General features: G+C 38.7%; 1 protein-coding gene across 1 annotated transcript in view; it reads left to right on the forward strand.

Moving 5' to 3' along the window:
• Positions 1-4,932: 4,932 nt before the first annotated feature.
• Positions 4,933-19,228, forward strand: part of NRAP (nebulin related anchoring protein) — a 47,811-nt gene continuing 33,515 nt past the window's right edge. The window contains exons 1-12 of the mRNA XM_032116664.1: positions 4,933-5,195; positions 5,463-5,557; positions 6,267-6,354; positions 8,568-8,672; positions 9,209-9,313; positions 9,999-10,106; positions 10,909-11,013; positions 11,562-11,669; positions 12,643-12,747; positions 15,519-15,623; positions 17,489-17,605; positions 18,980-19,084. Coding sequence (XP_031972555.1) covers positions 5,124-5,195; positions 5,463-5,557; positions 6,267-6,354; positions 8,568-8,672; positions 9,209-9,313; positions 9,999-10,106; positions 10,909-11,013; positions 11,562-11,669; positions 12,643-12,747; positions 15,519-15,623; positions 17,489-17,605; positions 18,980-19,084 — 1,218 coding nt within the window. The 5' untranslated portion in view covers positions 4,933-5,123. The remainder of the gene's footprint in view (positions 5,196-5,462; positions 5,558-6,266; positions 6,355-8,567; positions 8,673-9,208; positions 9,314-9,998; positions 10,107-10,908; positions 11,014-11,561; positions 11,670-12,642; positions 12,748-15,518; positions 15,624-17,488; positions 17,606-18,979; positions 19,085-19,228) is intronic.

The following is a 19,228-nucleotide window of genomic DNA, read 5'->3' on the forward strand; positions in this document are numbered from 1 at the left end:
TTCCAAATCCATAATGGATCACCATGGACAACAGAGACACTGGAAATGTATAGATTGTGGTAGAGAGGAGAAGAGAGAGGAGAGGAGAGGAGAGGAGAGGAGAGGAGAGGAGAGGAGAGGAGAGGAGAGGAGAGGAGAGGAGAGGAGACTGTAATCACCAGCAGTGACTGGCAGTGGCACCTGAAATTCAGAACATCAAAATATGGTTTTCTGATGATGTGTATGGGTGTTACCCAGGAAATCCAGACTCTGCTTGCTTCTGTATTTTGATGGAAGTGTTTATCCATTGCCATCTCGCCAGCACAGCCAAATTAGCAGACCTAGCAACACCTTTGTTCTAAGGGTCATTGTATTTCTATCAAAGAAGTGGTCTGATAATGCTTGCCGATTTCCAAAAGTTTACTATTAGAATTGGTTATGGGGAATTTCTGACTCCAATAGTTGATGAAACTTCTGTTTCTGTGTTCTTTTCACGTTAGTTGCTGGCATTCACAAAGAGAAAATTTCATTCCTCAGTGTGCTGCAATGCCTTTTTAAAATAAATGTTAATTTTAATGCAGTATATGGTGCTAGACTTTTTTTCCAGAAAATCTTGCTTTTTTTTCAGTATGGAGTAAGGGAAAAATTAGAAGGATAGTTGAAGTAGAAGGAAGTATCTTGCTTCAGGTCATGGAGTGATTGCCACCTAGGAAGGGTCGGGAAGGAAAAACTTTCTCATGTAGAATATGGCACAGCCGGTTGTATGCGTTACTGGGCAGGGGGAAGAGCCAGCAATGTGATACCTATAGCATCACCATTCCTCTCCTTTGCCCTAGAGACTCCTCTCCTCCTTAAAAACATTAAAAATGAAGCCTTTGACTGGATATTTGCATTGGGGAAAGTAAGTGTTTAACCACTGTAAGCAGCTGCAGGATGACGGTGGAGCGTGCCTTTGGGAAATTGAAAGGTGGATGACAGGTACAAACTATTCAGAGGCAAGCGAACAGTACCTGCCTGGAATAATAACTGTGTCCTGTGTTCTGCACAACATCTATGAAAACAAGGATGGAGTTTTGCTGAGACCTGGGAGGCAAGTGTGGGAATACTTTTAGGATGGAGGATTTGAGTGACTCACAAGGTGTTCCCTCCTAAATTGCATTATGAGATTTCTATATATTTTGCAAGAAAGGATGGATAGTTTTGATACGCTGGGGGAATATGGGGGCAGTGCAGTGTGATTTGGCACACCACAGCTTTAGGGAATTCTCTAGAATAATGCATCTGAGTCATCATGGTGCATGTGTTTTGGTGGGATTTCTCCATAGTCAGGCAAAGATGATCTGTTGGAGATGCCTTATTTTATGAATTTTAAACTTGGGTCTTCTTTATGTTTTGATACATGACAAATGGTCATATTTGGACACTGGTGGTCATGTGGGCTATGCTGTGCATGCTGTTCACGTTTTTCTTCAAGCTTTTAGCTTAAGTTGTAGCACATCCTCACCAGTCCTTTCTCTGCTCTATAATCTTCTTGGCCTCTTGGTTCTCTTTTCGATTTCTCTCTTACTTTATCTTGCTCTGTTAGAAACATTTGCAAAATCCCTACACTCTTAGGTTTTGCTAACACTGCCAACAAGGGGAAAGTGTAAGCATAAACCCTTTAATCATGAACTATAAACAGTTGTTGGTTGGTTTCCAAAGCAGCAAAAATGTAAAAAGCAACTATACAAGTTTAGAAGATTGTTCTTTACAGGTTCTTATTCACGTCTTGGGAGATTTTGATAAATCTTTTCCAGCTTTCTTTCAATATTTTTCTAAGCTGAATTTGCTACTATGCTAAGTTTGATTAGCATGGAGAGACTGCATGAGGAGAAAGGCCCTGAGCCCAGGTAACTAATTAACCACAGGGTTCACAGAAGGTGAACATAAACAAGGGTGGTATAGTGCTTGAAATTTTACAGGCAGCTTTTAACACTGGATAACACTCCCACTTTGTGTAGTGAACCAGCACCTTTGGGGTTTTTTTTGCAAACAGAGGGAAGATAGGGTTGCCATAATTTGTGGTGTCTGGCTTCCTGCTCTTCATGTGTTTGGAAGGGCACAGCTGCAATTCAGGAGTAACAGAGGAGGTGACCCTGACTTGAATGTCTCTTTAGAGGTTACTTTGTGTGACTAATATGTGCTTCTTTTACAATCAGATTGAGGGTGCAGAGGTGCTCCACGTTTTCTAAGCAGTTAATGCAGTGAATTTAAGGAGGCTGGAGAGGTAACAATGTTTCTTCCTACTAATTTGCACTTTCAAGGCACTGTCTCCTTGTACTTTACATGTAACCGCAGTACTTCTAAAACTTCTAAATTAAGGTTCTACTGTTAAGTAAAGCCTTTTAGGATTTTCATTGATATCAAAAGGGCTTTATGAGGCCTTACTAAAGGAGGAAAAAAGCCACAATGAGCTTTTAACTGAAGAGAAAACGTCTTGCTAAGATTTGTCAAGATAACAAACTTGCACTGGTTTTGTGATTTAATTCCTTGCATGATCAAAATGAAGTGCATGCTTTGTAATGAGACCATTCAATGTTTATTTTTCAATAAACTCCCTTTTCTGTTAGCAACTCATCTTTAATCCAGGGTGGTGAAGAACAGAACAGTTTTGGGGTCCTCAGAAACAGGGAAATTTTTAAGAGACTCCAGCAGAACTGGTGCACAGTGGATGTGAGGGAAGTAGTGTGGATGGGAATGGCAGTAGCTGTAGAGGACATTCTGTCTTACCACACTTCTCCTCTTGTACATGCCGTAACTTGGGAGAAGCAGGAGAACTTGGAATATGCATTTGCTGACTTCCAGCCAAGCTGGTAGTATCTGTCACTGTGAAAAGAGAAAAACAGGCTTTGTATATCTTGAAATGAAGTAGGATTTATCTGTAAAATAAAGGGCTTTATCTGTCAGAGGCCTTTTGGAAGGAGCTCATGGCCTCATTCCCTTCAGGGCCCTCTGTAAGCTCTCTGGGTGCACAGTGCATGTGGGCTGCATGAAGATCCATGCTGGAGTCCTGTCCAGATGGTCAGTGTTCAGGTGACTCCTGGATGAATTAGTCGTTCTGTAACTGCCAAGTCTTTATGTTTTTGTGTGGTTTGGGGTGTCCTGTTTCAGCACCTCTCCAAACTCATTTCAGAAGAGTCTTCAGCTATGCAGGGACAGGAGCAGGGACAGGAGCAGGGAGAGGAGCAGGTCACGCACCTTTATTCTTGCTGAAGTGTGAGACAAGGGCTCCAGCATGGATTCAGACAGCATGAAGACAACTAGGACTGTCTAGAAAATATACAACATGGTGACTCTTGGAGGAGACGAACACAAAGAGGTGGCAGCTGGTAGTGTGCCAAGTGCTAAATAAGGAGGGGACAGCCTGGCCACTGTGACCCTAACAGAGGTCACTTGCATAAACAGAATGGCAGTCTGGAACAAGATGCAAGGCTGTGTGAGAGGGGAACTGGAAGCTTTCCAAATTAATTTGGTTCACAGGTGTGAGCGGGATAAATATTATTGTGATGTAACTTGGTCAACATAAATCGCTCTTGATCCCAAAAAAGAATAACATGAGGTAGCTCAGCAGTTATTTTAATACAAGAAATTATGTTCTGGGGACATTTTTAAAAAAATGAAAATGCATTTGTTTATATACTGATATTAGTTACTTTGAAAGGCTTCGAGTGTTTTCAGGACTTTGTGCCGCTGCTCTTCAGATTAGAGGCTCTATTTTCAGCACACCAGTTGCTGACAGTACATTGTGCCAGTACATTGTCAGCATTCAGTAAAAGTAGCAATAATAAGTTAAGCAGAACTGTATATCTCAATAAAGAGATGAATAAGAGAGTCTCTTAGCATACCCAGAAGGCTTAGACAGAAATTATTTTGATGGAATTGTTTGCAATTTATAGAAAGGGAAAGTGCTTAGCAATATCCCAGGACTGCTGCAGGCACAGGAAGTGGGGCAGATGCATGGATGACTACAAAAACTTCTACTCAAATTGAGATAACTCTTAGCTGTGTCCCAGGGTTATGGAGCCCTGCAGCTGGAGGTATTATGATTAGGTGAGATGTAAATTTTAAATCCTGACCATTTGTAGCTGGTAGAATTTAATAACTTCTTTTGTTCAGAGCAGACTTCACAACCCTAAGATCTTGCTTGAATCCTAATATCAGACATAATAATTCCTTATCGTTTTTTGGTGAGGGAATTTTTATATTCTGATCTATTCCAGTCTACTCTTGGTTAACCCTGTTAAATAGCTGGTTTGTTCATTGTATTCAAAAGTAAATGGTTCCTTTCTGAAGTTTTTCCTGTAGGAGATAGAAGTTTGGATTTGTACCCGTCATGTTTAGGACTCTTTGAGATAAGAGGCTCTGCCTGTTTCACAGTCCATCCTCCTACACCTGGAGATGGAGTGACAGGTGGATGAAACAAGAAGATATGAGAGATGAGTGTGGTCTGCTCTGCTGACCATAATATACAAGGCGAAACTGAGCTGGCACCGACGGAAAAAATTAATGACTTGTCTGGGACAATGGCAGTGAACTTCTTCTACATCCACCCAAGGGCCAGGAAGCTTCAAACCCATCTCTGGCCTGTATCTCTGGTGGTACCTCCTTCTGCTATGAGGCTGCTCCTAAATACAATAGGAGCAATAGTCCTCCATGGGGTCACTTGTTTATCAGGGTGAGAAGAAACTATAGTAAATTGCTGCTGCTGTATGTACTTTTCTCTTCATCCTGGGCTTATGACAGCAAAACTGAAATACGAAATGATCGGGCTCTAACATTCACATGGACATGATTAGTTTCTGTGAGTTCATTCTTCTATTTAGAGAAAGATATTGCTACCCTCCCTTCTGCACTGACACAGTTGCCAAAATAACCGCTCTTACTAACTGGCAGCTTTAAAAGCCAGCCTGCAGCTGACTTTGAAACAGAAGGTCAGCAAAGGGAGCAACAGACTTCAATTCAGAGCTTTAATGGGAGCCATTGACCACAGCAAAAGGCCTTGACTGGAGTGTCTAGAGTGTGCTTTGCACGGGCCAAAAAGTCACTTTCATACTCATTGAACCTTTTGTATAAACCTATATATTTTTCACTCTGTGGATTTCAAGATGAATGTGCAGCCGTGTGCTAGATGTGGCTATGGGGTTTACCCTGCTGAGAAGATTAACTGTATAGATCAGGTCAGTTCTCTTTCTTTATCATTTTGGACTATAATAAATGTACAGATTGGCACTTCTAACACTGTGCAAATCTCTCGGTTCCAAAAGTTTTTTACTCATAACTGGGTTCAGAACTGAAAAGAATTAATAACACGTATCTATTTGAAGAAAAAAATCGCCAAATTCATTAAATGAATGGTAAGGATCAATACTGAGATTTTAAATTTAGCAGATTAATAATGAAATACAAATCATATCTGTTTGGTTTCTCTTTTGTGGCATTTCCAGACATGGCATAAAGCCTGTTTTCACTGTGAAGTATGCAAGATGATGTTAACAGTAAACAACTTTGTTAGCCATGAGAAAAAGCCTTACTGCCAAGCGTAAGTGTATTTCCTTTTCTTCCTTCCTTTCTTTTCTAAAGCAAAGGTTTAATTGACCTAGTCATTTTAATATAACAGAAGATCACAGTTTGGACTCAGCCTGTCCAACGTGTGATGTGAAATTAGGTATTGTCAGTGCCTTCATGCATATCTTTGGATTTACATGAACCACAAATGATGGGAATCTCTTTTTAGCATGCATAAAGCTTCCTCATTTGGCCAGTGTGTTAAAAGATAACAAATTAAGGTCCATTTCAGTATTGTAGGAAGAAATTAAAACCAACCACAAAATTCAGTGCTTTCCAAATCAGTGGTTAAGAGTTAAAAAGGTTGAGCTAATCATAAGGAAAATATATAAAATGCAGATTTTGGAGTTGGTTTGTTCTAGGAAGTTTTTATTTTCTAATGATCAATTCCTGTCAAATTTGTCAGCAGAAAAAGGAGAGATGACAGTTGTTTTTTATTCTATTATTCTCTTTTGTTATTAGAAACACAGCATTGATATGATGATCATTAAAATTAATTTTGCTCTAGGCACCTACTCCATACAATAATAACTTGAATGTAATCTAAGATCTTTGTGTGAGTGGGGGGAAAGTTATGGATAGAGGGGTGGAGGCTGGTATTGTGTATTTGAGTGCTCAAAGAGAACCTTTCTGGTGGGGCGTCTGGTATATTCCTAATATCCTTTATGCTTTCCCTTTTTTAGGCACAATCCAAAAAACAATGCATTCACAAGTGTATTTGACACACCAATAAATATGAATGCAAAAAAACTGTCGGAAGTGGTAAGTGAGGTAAGAAGCTTGAGGGTCAAATGTGTTTGTTCTGGATTTTGATAACATATTTATGTCTCTTGCTTTGTAAGTATAAATATGGGCTTTTTACTTACCCTCCTGTGTTCTTTTAGATCAGTAAGATCTCAGCTGGGTTTGAATCATAACTTTTTTCAATGCGATTACTCACGTGAAAGAAAGCTTAAATCTGAATTTGCCTCTGCTCTCAGAAGGAAAAGTTGATTGGAGCTCCTCACCTGTATATCTGATAAGCTATAGGGAAGCACAGGTCACCTAAACTGCCCAGAGCTGTGTAAACTTAGTGACTAAGGGGGTTTGCACAACCTTTGGAAGCAAGAACTGACTTGCTTTGTGATCTCATCGGAAACTGATATGAAACAACAGATAAATTGTATTAGGTGGGACACAGGCAAAAGTTCCCGTAAATACTTTGTCGAGCATTTCCGCCAACCCCGAGATGGGAAAACACCAGGTCTGGGGAGCTTAGCAGGGTTTTGCTGGGGGTGTTTTTTGGGGATGGAGGCACATCCACCCTGCAGGCGCTGCCGTGCCCCGGCCGGCCGCCAGGGGCGCTCAGGGCCCGCCGTCGTTCCCAGCGCCATCCCTGGATATCCCGCATTGTTTCCCTCCAGGCACCTCATTTTCAAGCCTGCAGTTCTAAGAGTCTGGCGGAATAAAAAATACAGGAACGCCCAGTAATCGACGGCTATCGCATCTCCCTGCCTAATGCTGTTTTCTTGAATGTCACATCTTTCTATATTCTAAGATAGCTTTACCCATGTGAATATATTTCATAGGAAAAGCAATGTTTTGATGTGATTAGCCATCACTAAAATAAACAAAGAAAGTTGTATTTCTTAGAATATAGCTTTCTAAATTCATTCTGATGTCCTATATTAGCTGTACAAACTTGATGCACATGAATAGCCTTCATCTGACACTGTATCAATTATAATTTTGTACAGCATTCTTATGCCTCAGTTTTTGCAGTATCATGGGCTGTAACTGTTTAAGCAGTGACTATCACACTTAAAACTGTGTGTGACGGATCTGCTCAGGAATGAGTTTGGGATTACTGCAGGTTCTATTTCTGGTTTTAGGCAGTGATATGAGACTGATACTTCCAGTACATGTGAGTACACAAGCCAGACAAATTATAGCTCAAAGATCACTTTCCCTTGTTTTATACACCTAAAACACCTTCTGTCCTTTTCAATCACATAATAAGGTTCTGTTCCAGAGAGAAAATTGCTAGGGGTAGTAAGGAAGCTGATTCTGCAGTGCCTGCTTAAAGGGAGATAACTTCTGTAAAAATTTTGAGAGCAGGAAGGGTTTTTGCTAGTAAATGTATGAAATGATGATAACTTGGGAAAAGATTTCACTTGCTACTATGGAAGTTTGTTGGCATTTTCACATAGGTTATTTCTGATGCAGAAAATAGAATGTTTCTTCAATCCCAACATGATGTTCTCACATAGGTCTTGTGCTGAGACGTCAACTGGAATGCAGAGATAAAATTTAGGTCTCTCTCTACAGAATTCCTGTGTTATCAGGCAAATCATTCAGCTCTCAGCACCTCTGTGCTTAATTTATAAATGGGAATAATGGTACACGTGCTCAGCAACATTTCTGTCCAGTCAGTTTAAACTTTCTGCTCTGGGTTTTTACATCTGAAGAGTGAGTTGTATAACAGAGCTATGATTTCAGTTGGATTTCTACATGCTATCATGATAAAAGTAGCAGTAGGAAAATAATGACCCAGGGCTAAATATAGTAGTCATTTACATATTCACAGTGAGGATATGATACATTGTGGACAGTGTGCAGGGAAATAGGAGAGTAAAATATCGTTCACTTGGTAATAGGTTTTTTTTGTCAAATGCTGCATTGACATGTCCTGCTTGAAATTTCTCAGGGATTTCAATTCTCATCGATTATTTCCCCCAAAAGTATTATCTAAAGATCAAATTATTCTTTCAGAATGTCATGCCAGGTTTCAGGTGTTGTATGCTGCTCCTTTATAGATGTGCAGCTCTATACTGGCAGAAATCTTAGGTAGAAGCTGGGTGTGGACTAGAAAGCAGAGTTTTGGGCTTAGGGCTAAATGCAATCATCGCCTTGTTTGTCTCTCTTCTTATTCTTCTCCAAATGTGGGGTGTGTTAGCATGTATTAACAAACTATTAGAACGAGTTATTGTTTTTTTTCTTTTTAGATAAAATATCGAGAAGCAAGTGAACAATTCAAATCGGTCTTTCAGTGGGATGAAAGGTCCAGAGAAATTGAAAGTGTCTATAAAGCCCAACAGCTGGCTACCCAGGTAAGAAATATCCCTTGAGTTTCCAAGCCAGTAGCCTGCAGGAGACCAAGGATTGGCCCTGGCAGTCCTGAATGTTAGGGGTTTAATCACAGCACTTCAATGCTAAAAAAAGCCTTTGCTTCTCCTTTGACTAAACTTTTCAGGGCAAAATAGCTCAATTATAGCTTAGGCTAGAAGAATCAGAATGTGAGGGAGGACGAGTGTGTCTACAGTCAGCTGTTGGGGCTGCTGCATGTACAGCCATACTCTGTGTCTTCTCTCTACTGGCACTGGAGCTTCACAGCAGGCGATCTGATTCCCAGGGGGTGTTATTTGAGTCGCACTCCAGGATCCTAGATCCTGTCATCTTGATGTCAGTTCTTGTTATACAAGTTCTGCCTTGGCATTCTGAAGGGATGTGGAATGTAGGCCTTGTGCTGCAGAGAGTGAATTTCACTTCCACAACACTGTTCTGTTTCCTTTTTTTCTGTCAGATCAGCTGTTCGAGTGTTAAAACAAGGGTGAAGGCAGCTAGTTATTTAGTTTTTGTTTTGTAGAATGCTTATTATGCTGCCTATGAGGAAGGAAAATCATGGTACCCAGGAACAATCCCAGATCCTGAAATGGTCAAGATAACACAGGCACAGAAGGCTCTGAGTGATGTAAGTGGACTGATGTTTGACTTTATTTTCATGGTCTATCATATTCTGAAGATGGACAAATGCATCAAAGTCGACCTTTGGCAAGATGTCACCTCCAGGCTTTTCAGGAAGAATATCTGGAGGGTTTGTCTGCACTCTGATCTTTGTTAAGATGTTGCCAAAGGTGAGACTGATGCGTTTATTTCTGTCAAAACAACACTTAGTCATGTAAGTGATTAAAGTCATGTAACGGGTCTATTGCCATCATACATTTATATATTTATGTAACTGAGAAGCCCTTCAACTGTTGACCAAACTGAGGTGATCTGATCTAGCAGGCAGTGCTCTCTCTCTCAGGAGAGCAGAACCCATGATGGTAAATGTGTCATATTTTCCATAGACCAGACTTTTCATTGACTTTATTTCCATGACTGGTCAAAATCACTTCTGAAATATGATCAACTGTCTGTGTCCATACAATGGGTTAGTGACCCAATCAACACAGGCAATTAACAGTGGGTAATTGATACGAATGAGAAATGTTTTCTGTTATACGGAGGAAATTGTTTTACCTAATCAACTTTTAAGTTCTTTATTCTGTTTTCTTTTAAATAAAGCGATACATACCTTTAGGAAGCAGGCATGAAAAGAGGAATCACATTAAACTACAGTGGGCTCTTCTGTAACACACATATTCATTTTCTAGTTTCAATATACAGAAGAATATGAGCCACGAAGAGGCAAAGGCAGCTTCCCTGCTATGATCACTCCAGGTTATCAGGTTGCCAAGAGAGCCACCCAACTAAGCAGCAATGTAAGTCACAGGGGTTTTTAATTATATTTTAGACTTCGGAATTTGGATAATCCTGGGTTCAGGCCACTCACTTGATATTTACTATGGTGACTATTTGTTGTACTGTTATAAAGTGAGAAAATTTTAACAGGATTCAGAAAACAGGATTAGTAAACTATTGGCCTGGGAAGACAATCATATGGGATATTTCCTGTGAAATGTAGCAACTTTTGCTGTAATTTATCACAACCTGAAAAAGATTGTGACTCACACTGAAATGTTAATTTAATTCATTACCTTTGCTTTAACATTATGGCTTTATTCATCTAATTATTTACATTTGATATTTTTCACTTTCTTATTTGAAATCAAATTAATTGAAATAAATTAATATACAAGCTGCTTTAAATTTATGCACAGAAAATTGCTTATTTATAAAAAGAACAACTCACATGAAAAAGATAGGTAAAAATAAATCCCATAAAAATTATTTTAAAGTATTGCATTGTTTTCTGCAAATACTATATGCGTTGTCATTGCAGTATGATATTGGGACAGTAATGACTATTCTCATGGTATTTTAATCAAATGTATGGCTCACATAAATCAAGTATCTTTTGAAAATTTGATTATCTGGGTCCATTTCTGTCTGCTTCTGGTATTCACTTTAAGGAAGTTGGGCCTTAAATGTATGGATAGCTTGACTGTACAGTGGAAAATGTCACAAATGCTGTTGCTCATTTTCTCTTGGAGCCTTCTGACAGGAAATATATTTCTGCTGCTTATTGTTTGTAATATGGATATGTATATTTTTCCTCTTCAGGTAGAATATAAGCGTGGACATGAAGAGAGAGTTTCAAAGTTCACCTCTGTTGTAGACACTCCGGATATACTTCATGCAAAGGCTGGAGCACAGCTTGCCAGTGATGTAAGTGAAACAAAACAGATTGACCTGTTTTTGGCTCTGCAAGTGGTTCTTAGGGTATTTATAAATCACTTTAAAATATGAACACAAAGAAAAGTGAAAAATTAAAGTTTTAAAGGCAGACTCATTTAGTCATTAAGTGTTTAATACTTCAGTTACTGAGCCCATGTTCAGTTTGAGGCCATTTTAGGCTGTCAGAACTGAAGGTAGAGAACCATTCTGTTCCGTACCCAGCAAGTGGGTGCCATGCAAAATCAGGAAAGAAGCTGCCTGACCCTCATAAATAGAGCAGGCATCTTGCAGACACCTTCAGTATTTTCTTTAAACAACTGTTTTCATCCTATACCCTGAAGGAGACAAAGGGGCCTTGCAGAAGATGTGTGATAGCGTAGCTAAAGACCAAATTGCAAAGATTCAGACTTCATGGTTCATCTTCCTTTTGGCACATGACAGCCATTGAACACCTGACTTTGCTACTTTAGGGATTGATTATGTGTGCAATCAAGATACATTTGATCTCATTGCTCCCAAACTGTCTTGAAATTTTACAGTTGAAATACACAGAAGACTTTGAAGAACGGAAGGGAAAAGGAAGCTTTCCTGCTATGATCACTCCAGCTTATCAAATAGCCAAGAGAGCCAATGAATTAGCCAGTGATGTAAGTGTTCAAAGCAAGGTCTATTTTGGTAATGAAAATATTAAATTGTCACACAAATTTTGAATGAAAGCATTTACTGGCAGAAATTCCGTGAGCATGACATACTGACCTTTATTGCCTTTCTTTTCCTTTCCAAACATAACAAAATAACAACACCCCTGTACTCTTTAATAAGCACCACAAAAGGACATTAGTATTGCTTCAAAATATACAATTAATTGTCCTTTGTTATTGGAAACTGAAAGAAAAGCTCTTTTTGTTGGAGAAGAGAACATATGGAAGAACATAAACTCAATGGAAGTCAATTTAAGACACTATTAAGAGTCATTAAGGAAAATAAGAGATCTGTAATTTTGAAGGCAAAAGCAGTTGACTCTAAAACAATTACATGTTTTTGTTTGCCTTTGATCTGTGGAAAACCCTTCACTTTTGTCAGCAAACACACATGGTGATTAAAGGGCAGCATCAGGTTACAGGCATTGTTTTGACTTTAGCAAATGTAGTGCAAATCTTGGTCTAAACTTGAAGGCTGATTGCCTAAAATTCCCTTTATCACTGGGGAGATCAGCGTCTTTCAGAAACAAACCCATTTATTGATGGGGTTCAGGTGACCCTGTGGTAAAAAAGTGCTCTGTGGTAACCACGAATTTGAATTACAATCAGTTTTATTTTTTTAAACTGCTGGAGCATCAGGGATTAGCCACTGTCAAGCAGGTGGTGCTGAACACACTGACGTAATGGTTTGGGTTAAAATGGCAAGTGCCGTGTTCCTGGTGCATTATTAAAAAGTACACCACTGGTTCTGTTTTTACATCTTCAAGTGGCATATTTGACTTGTGCAGGTTGGTGGCAATGGGAATTTCGACAATCCTTTATTGACAACATGTGCATGTCATTGGTTGTTATTTATTGTGCAGCATCTGTGTACCAGACTAAACTCACCCGGATTATTTGTTTCCTTTTTTCCTGTTAGGTAAAGTATCATCAAAGATACGAAAAAGAGATCAAGGGAAAAGCCATCCATACAGCTGGAACAGATGTTGCTTTTGCAAGAGAGAATGTAGATCAATATGGACAGGTATGCAACATCCAAGTGATAGCCCTGCTGATGTTGATCATTACTACAGCTGATTGCTCAAGGCTTTAGAAACTGGTGACACCTATTTTCACTTTGTTTTCCTGTGTGAGAAAACAAGGTCTCAAGGGAAAGGATGGCGTGCAAACAGCACAGTGCTCCTAATGTGTAACGTGTCTGGCATTGGCGCTTAAAGGTGTGACAACAAGGTGTCTGCACTGTCACTGCATGACCCTTACGGTAGGGCCATTCCTAAAGGTAAACACTGACCTTGGCAAATTCTGTCTGGGTGCATGTATGCATTCTACATTTCTGTTATGGTGTTGTAAGGTATCACACTGGAATGTGTTCTCTTGAGAAAATGTTCCCATTCCATGAATAAGGAAAAAAGCGAAAGGGTTGTGAAATGGTAGAAAGTTGGCAGATAGTTAGGTGTCCTTTCTCTGCTGGTATTTTTACAAATCTTAGGAGCTTTGCAGCTCTAAATATGTGAGAACAGCACTGAATCTCTTAGGTACACAATCTCTTAGATTTCAGCTCTCCTACAAAAGGGGTATTATAAGCCTGACAAGCTGTAGTTCTGTATTTGTGCAACCAAATAGGCTTTAGTTCTGTTTTGGTCGGTGGCATTCGTTTTGCTTATGTTTCGTTTTCAAGGGAATACAATTGGTTTTGTGGTCTCCCAAAATGCACCCAAAGTTCTATTCCAATTAAGTTAGGGAAATAGCACAGCTAAATAGAACTGAATGCAGCTGAAGGGAATTTGAAAGGAATTGAATAGTGTTCTTGTATAAAGAAAACGATATGGTTAATCTTGGGGGCTTTTGTCCTGCTCCTCAGTAGGTCCATATACTTTGGAGAAATGGAGGAACAGGGACTGCAGTTTCCTAAAACCTTTGGTATTTTACGTTTCTTCACTTCGTCTGTCCAAATCTACATCTAGTATTCTGTGGAAAAGCAAACCATCCTTGAAGAATATAAGTTTAGAATTGTAGCAATGAAGCCTTCAATTAGTTTCTGTCTTTTTAACTGCTACAAGTTTTAATAGGAATAAACAAATAAAATGAATTTGAAAAAGCACTAATTACATTTCCAAGCATTAGAATGCTTCTGTTTTAGAATTAATTTAAGTTTTTTTTCTTTGAAAGTATGTTTGAAACGTCAGTCACAGACTTCAAATTCAATTTGAGTTTTAATCTTTATAGATTGGATACTGATATTATTAGTCAAATAACACAGAGTTGCTGAAATTAATGGATCTTTCTGAGTAAATTGTGACTTAACATGGGTAAAGGGATTAAATTTCTGACTGTTGAGATCATCAACAGTGAGTTGAGCGTGCATCATATATATATAGGTATACATATATACATATATAGATATACATATATATACGCATATTTATATATAAAATATGAGACAATTTAAGAAATCTTACTGTAAAATTCCTGTGCTGAACACCTGTTTTGTTCATGGTTAAAAACCTCAAGAGAGGCTAAAATAGTTTTCTGAAACTTTTAATATACGCACAACATTAGAAATTATATTAAAATGCATTTAAGAAAGTTAGAAGCAAAAGAACAGGTTGGTCTGGAGAATTCAGACTCATTAATGGTATTTTAAGAAACTAACTCAGCTGATTAATCAAACGTATTTTTTCTTTCCTATGCCTGTTTAATGCCATTGTAACTATGGCATCATATTGTTCACAAACTTACAGTGTGACCTATTTACCATGTGACACTGGTGGTACACAAGAAGACCTGCAATGGATGGTTTTGCCTTGAGAACACACAAAAGAGATATCCCAGATATTTGTAGTCCTTCCTATCTGTGCTATCCATGGCATTCTTGACATGCATTCTATTCATGGCACCTTCTATTTTCACTCAAACTGCCTCTTTACTAGGGAGGATTTACAAAGTACTGCAGAGAAGACACATTACACTATGTCTCACTTGTTTTTATCCTTGTTTGTACACCATATTCTCTCCAGATCTCGCCATAGATGTCTTTGGATGATTATTGTGCATTACCATTTAAAGAAAAAGCTCCAGTGTTTTGCTGTTAAACTATCAAAATGGCTTTCAGATTGTCAAATATTTACACATAAACTTATCTATAGATAGACTTAAGGGTGTTACTTCCACAACAATTGGGCTTTTTTTAATCAGGAAAATGGAATTTTGTGATTTTGTTCACTAGGGAGTTTGCCATTTTGATATCTAGGTATTTCTGCTTCATTTATTAATCCGTCTTCAAAATACATCACTGCACAAGAGAAGTATTATTTCTGGTCAATTATGGTGTGAAAAATGACCATGGGAAAGATCAAGCAGCTTCTGTAACACCACAGTGGAAGGCTGATCCTATGTTAAACTTGCTTAGCCTTAAGCAAGTCTCCTGGCTACCCAAACCATAAGCTATTTTTATAATATTCCAGGGAAACGTGTATTGATAACGAGAGAGGCAAGCAGATATCATCTCTGTAAGAAATGGGGTGAGATCTGAAGGCTGTATATCATTGCACACTTGAGTGCTATCTTGACCACAGCTAATAGCTATCTAAATTTCTCTTGGAGCACAGGCAGTTTCACAGGCATAGGTAATTTAACAGCTCAATTTATTCTTATATTTTGGTCTTTTTTTTCATTTAAAAAAAAATTCATAGAAGTCATGAACCTTCCTACTAACAAGGACTGTGGGGCTTTGTAAAATATCCCATGGCCCCATCTGCTCATGTGTGATGAGTAAACACTCTGAATTTTCTTCAGGGATATATGGACGAGTTTGAGGAACGCAGAGGGAAAGGAAGCTTTCCTGCTATGATCACTCCAGCTTATCAAAATGCCAAGAAAGCAAATGAATTGGCAAGTGATGTAAGTATGAAACCTGAATCAATACAATTCATAAACAATTGAAAACAGCAGTTTGTCAGAGCAGTGCCTGGGAGGAGAATGCTAAAATTGCACTTGAGAAGTAAACAAAAGTGACATTTTTCTGCATTGCTGGGAACTGGATGGCTCAGGGGATTAATAATATCCATTAATAGAAGGGGGCACAGCTCCAACTTACATGAGGGAGGAGATGGATGTAGCAACTAATGGGGATCCCTACTGTTAGGTTAACCCTCCTGGCAAATCTGCACCTGTATTATTAATGAAACCTTCAACTGCCTTAATCATCCTGTGGACTACTGTGGTATTCCCAGTAGTGCATAAATGGAGGATGAATGAACTGTACTGGTTTTGATATTTTGATGTATCATGCCTCTAGCACAAAGCCAGTCATATGGAGGAAGAGAAACATAGAGTATGACACTGTCACTTTACAAAAGTGAGCTTATTTCTGGATTGGGATTTTTGGGTTTGGTAAACGAAAGAATTGGCAAAGACGTGGTGGTGTGTGATTCCTGCATCCAGCCCATCCATTAAAGAGCCCCACTCCTATTTGAGGAGGCCACTTCTGGCAGTGACAAGAAATAGGTCAGTCTGTGGGTCAGTACCCTGTGGCTGCTCTGAAGGGTTCCTGTGAGTGACAACCTTTGTAGTGTGGACACTTGTCCCCGACAGGGCTATCTGAGCTGATGAGCTCAGTCTGTCTTCTGGGGAGCTAACAGATGGTTGAGTCTTTCAGCTTGTATTAGCCTGAACTAGACATGAGCGGTAAACTGGAGTGAAAGGATCAGTCATGTTCTGTTACCTGAGCTTATCACAGAGAATATAAAAAACCTCAAATCCTCTCTGATCAATCCCACTTTGATGACAAACTCAGTGATCCCCTGTTTAAACATGAAATATTTAACCTTTCCAGACAAAGATCACAGTTTCATGGGTTTTGAAAGCTAATGGTCAGTAGTTTCCTTATTAATTTATAATACATAAAGAAGAGGATTAGTTCATGGCAGTATCATTTGCACACTTCAGTACTTACCAACCTGCCTTATAGTTTTAAATTCTGAGGAACTGTGTGTAGATTTGGAAAATAAAAAAACCCAAACATTTTGCATTTCACTTCATGTAAAATAATTTATTTTGCACATTATGTTACTGGTTTTTGAACACATATAAAACGAGCAGTTCTTGGATGCAAGATATATTGAAACATATTCCCAACAGGGGTTTTGCTGGACAAAGTTTGGCACAAGGCCAGTATGAGTATTATCTCTCTTTGCCCATCCAAGCCCAATTTATGTCAATAACCTAATGTCTAAATTAAATTTAGAAACCCCTTATTTCAATCTTGCTTTGGTAGAGAAATATAATTCCTTCAAACACCCTGAAAGTACAAAAAGATACAACTTTTAAAAAAAGCTAGTTTCTACAAAAGGAAAAGTTTACAGTGATGACTGATATATAGATGACTATCTGTAATTCTCTGACTAAAATTAAAGTACTGAGGATTAACTTCAGTAATAGAAGAGCACACAAGCTCCAAGCAGTCACCAGCCAAGAATCTGCTAGTAATCTGCTCAAGCTAGGAACAACAGCCAGTGCTGTTCCTTGTATGTCAAAAATGGATTAACAAATGCTGTCTGGTGAAATGTCTTGAGAGGGACTGTGAACGGCTAAGGGGCTATATTTGGGTTATTCAAGGAAGTAAATACAGTGTTTCAACTTGGCAAGTTCCATTTACCTATCAAAACAAGCCCAGGGAAGATATTATCCTGACTCATGAAGCCAGTCTAAATAGTAGTGATGAAAAGGTGCACATCTATTTTATAATTCTCCCTACTTTTTTTCAGATAAAATACAAGAAAGATCTTTCCAAGATGAAAGGTGCAGCTCACTTTCACTCCCTAACAGCTGAAGACAACTTGGTCCTTAAACAAGCCCAAAGTGTTAACAAGCTTGTCAGCGAGGTAAGGACTTGAATCGATCTCTTAACAAGTTTGGGAGCAGCTCATACAAACATTTTTGTTTGATGAGTAAGGACTGCAAGTGAAAAAAAGATGTTGTTCTTACTGCATTGTACATAACAAAAATCATCTGTGTGTAGCATAGCAACTGGAGAGAAAAGATCAAGAACACATCTTCAGGTGCTGTGTTCTGGCCCTTCCAATCATCTGTATGAAAGTGTGGGAAATTAACCCCAGGAGAATGATTCTAGTTCTGGCCACATGAAGAACAGAAATCTGGAAAAAATCCACCCCAAACCTGAACTGTGCTTTTAATATGATATTAAGGAATAATCACAAATCACAAAAAAATGAATTGGGTCTGTACCTTAGAATGTCTCAAAGGTTATTCTAATAATGAAAAAATAACGAACAGAGCCAAAATTTATGCCATTCTGATTATGCAGATTTCTGTTTTCTTCCATCATGTGAAAGACTATGAGTCACTAATAATTGATTCTTTTTCTGCTTGGCAAGGGAAGATTTTTAGAGAATTCTCAGTAGATTCTGAATTATTAATTTATTTATAGTGTCATATCAGCTATAAAACTATTAATAAATGTGAGTTTCTAGAACTTCCCCATGGCAGTTTAAAAACTTATACTCCTGAGATGTCAAAGTATAAAACCTTCAATAATGAAAAACCCCTGGAAGTAGGGCTGGAAGGGGCCTCCTGGGCCAACGATTCCTGGCTCCTGCTGGTTCAACACAGCATCATATAATCCTCCTATTCCAGTTTCTAGCCTATATTTATTCCTGTCCACTTTATTGCCACTGTGTTTTGTGCTAGTGTTGCCCTTTAGTTTAAAAAGTTCTTCTCCCTGCATGGTTACTTTTTTGAGAGGTTTACAAATCTATCATTTTCTTGTCTCTGCCTTTGATTTCCTCGACTAAGCAAGCTGAGTTCTTCTCCTCTCTCAGTCTTTTACTGCAGCTGTTACAGGCTGAGTACATGTTCCTTAAACAGGAATGACTGTAAGAGTACAAAAGCTCTTGCTGGGGCCTTGCTGGAACCTGGTACATGGCACATTTGTGCATGTTCATTTGTTCCACACTGACCTTAGAATTCCTTTGTATATCATTGTTTTTGTTAATAATTTTCCTCCTGTCACTGTCTCATATACTTTGCAGAGGATGAAATTGTGTTTCTTTTGCCTGTAAAATGAGAAATGAGCATCTGAAAATTCTCTTCATATTAATTTTCATCATATGCCATCTGATGAAAACCACATATCAAAATCTCTGAACAGTGGGTCTGCCTAATAAAAACTGTGTGAATGAACTTGATACAGCAGATTAAAGTTTTACCATGGCTTCCCATTGTGCATTTTTTGTCAGGTGGAGTACAAGAAGGATCTTGGAAACAACAAAGGCTACAGCATGAACTACTGTGATACTCCACAATTCAAGAATGTGAGCAAGATCTCAAAATTCACCAGTGATGTAAGTTTTCAGTACCTCGAGTGTGGCTTGCTTGCCCTGGTAGCTGCTGGGATCACAGGTCAACTGTGTATGTGTGTGTCAGATAAATGTGTGCTGGAAATGTGATTATAACTGATTTTAGCCTGTGTCTGTACAACACCTATC

The sequence above is a fragment of the Corvus moneduloides genome, chromosome 8 (assembly GCF_009650955.1).
Source record: "Corvus moneduloides isolate bCorMon1 chromosome 8, bCorMon1.pri, whole genome shotgun sequence".
Taxonomy (NCBI): domain Eukaryota; kingdom Metazoa; phylum Chordata; class Aves; order Passeriformes; family Corvidae; genus Corvus; species Corvus moneduloides.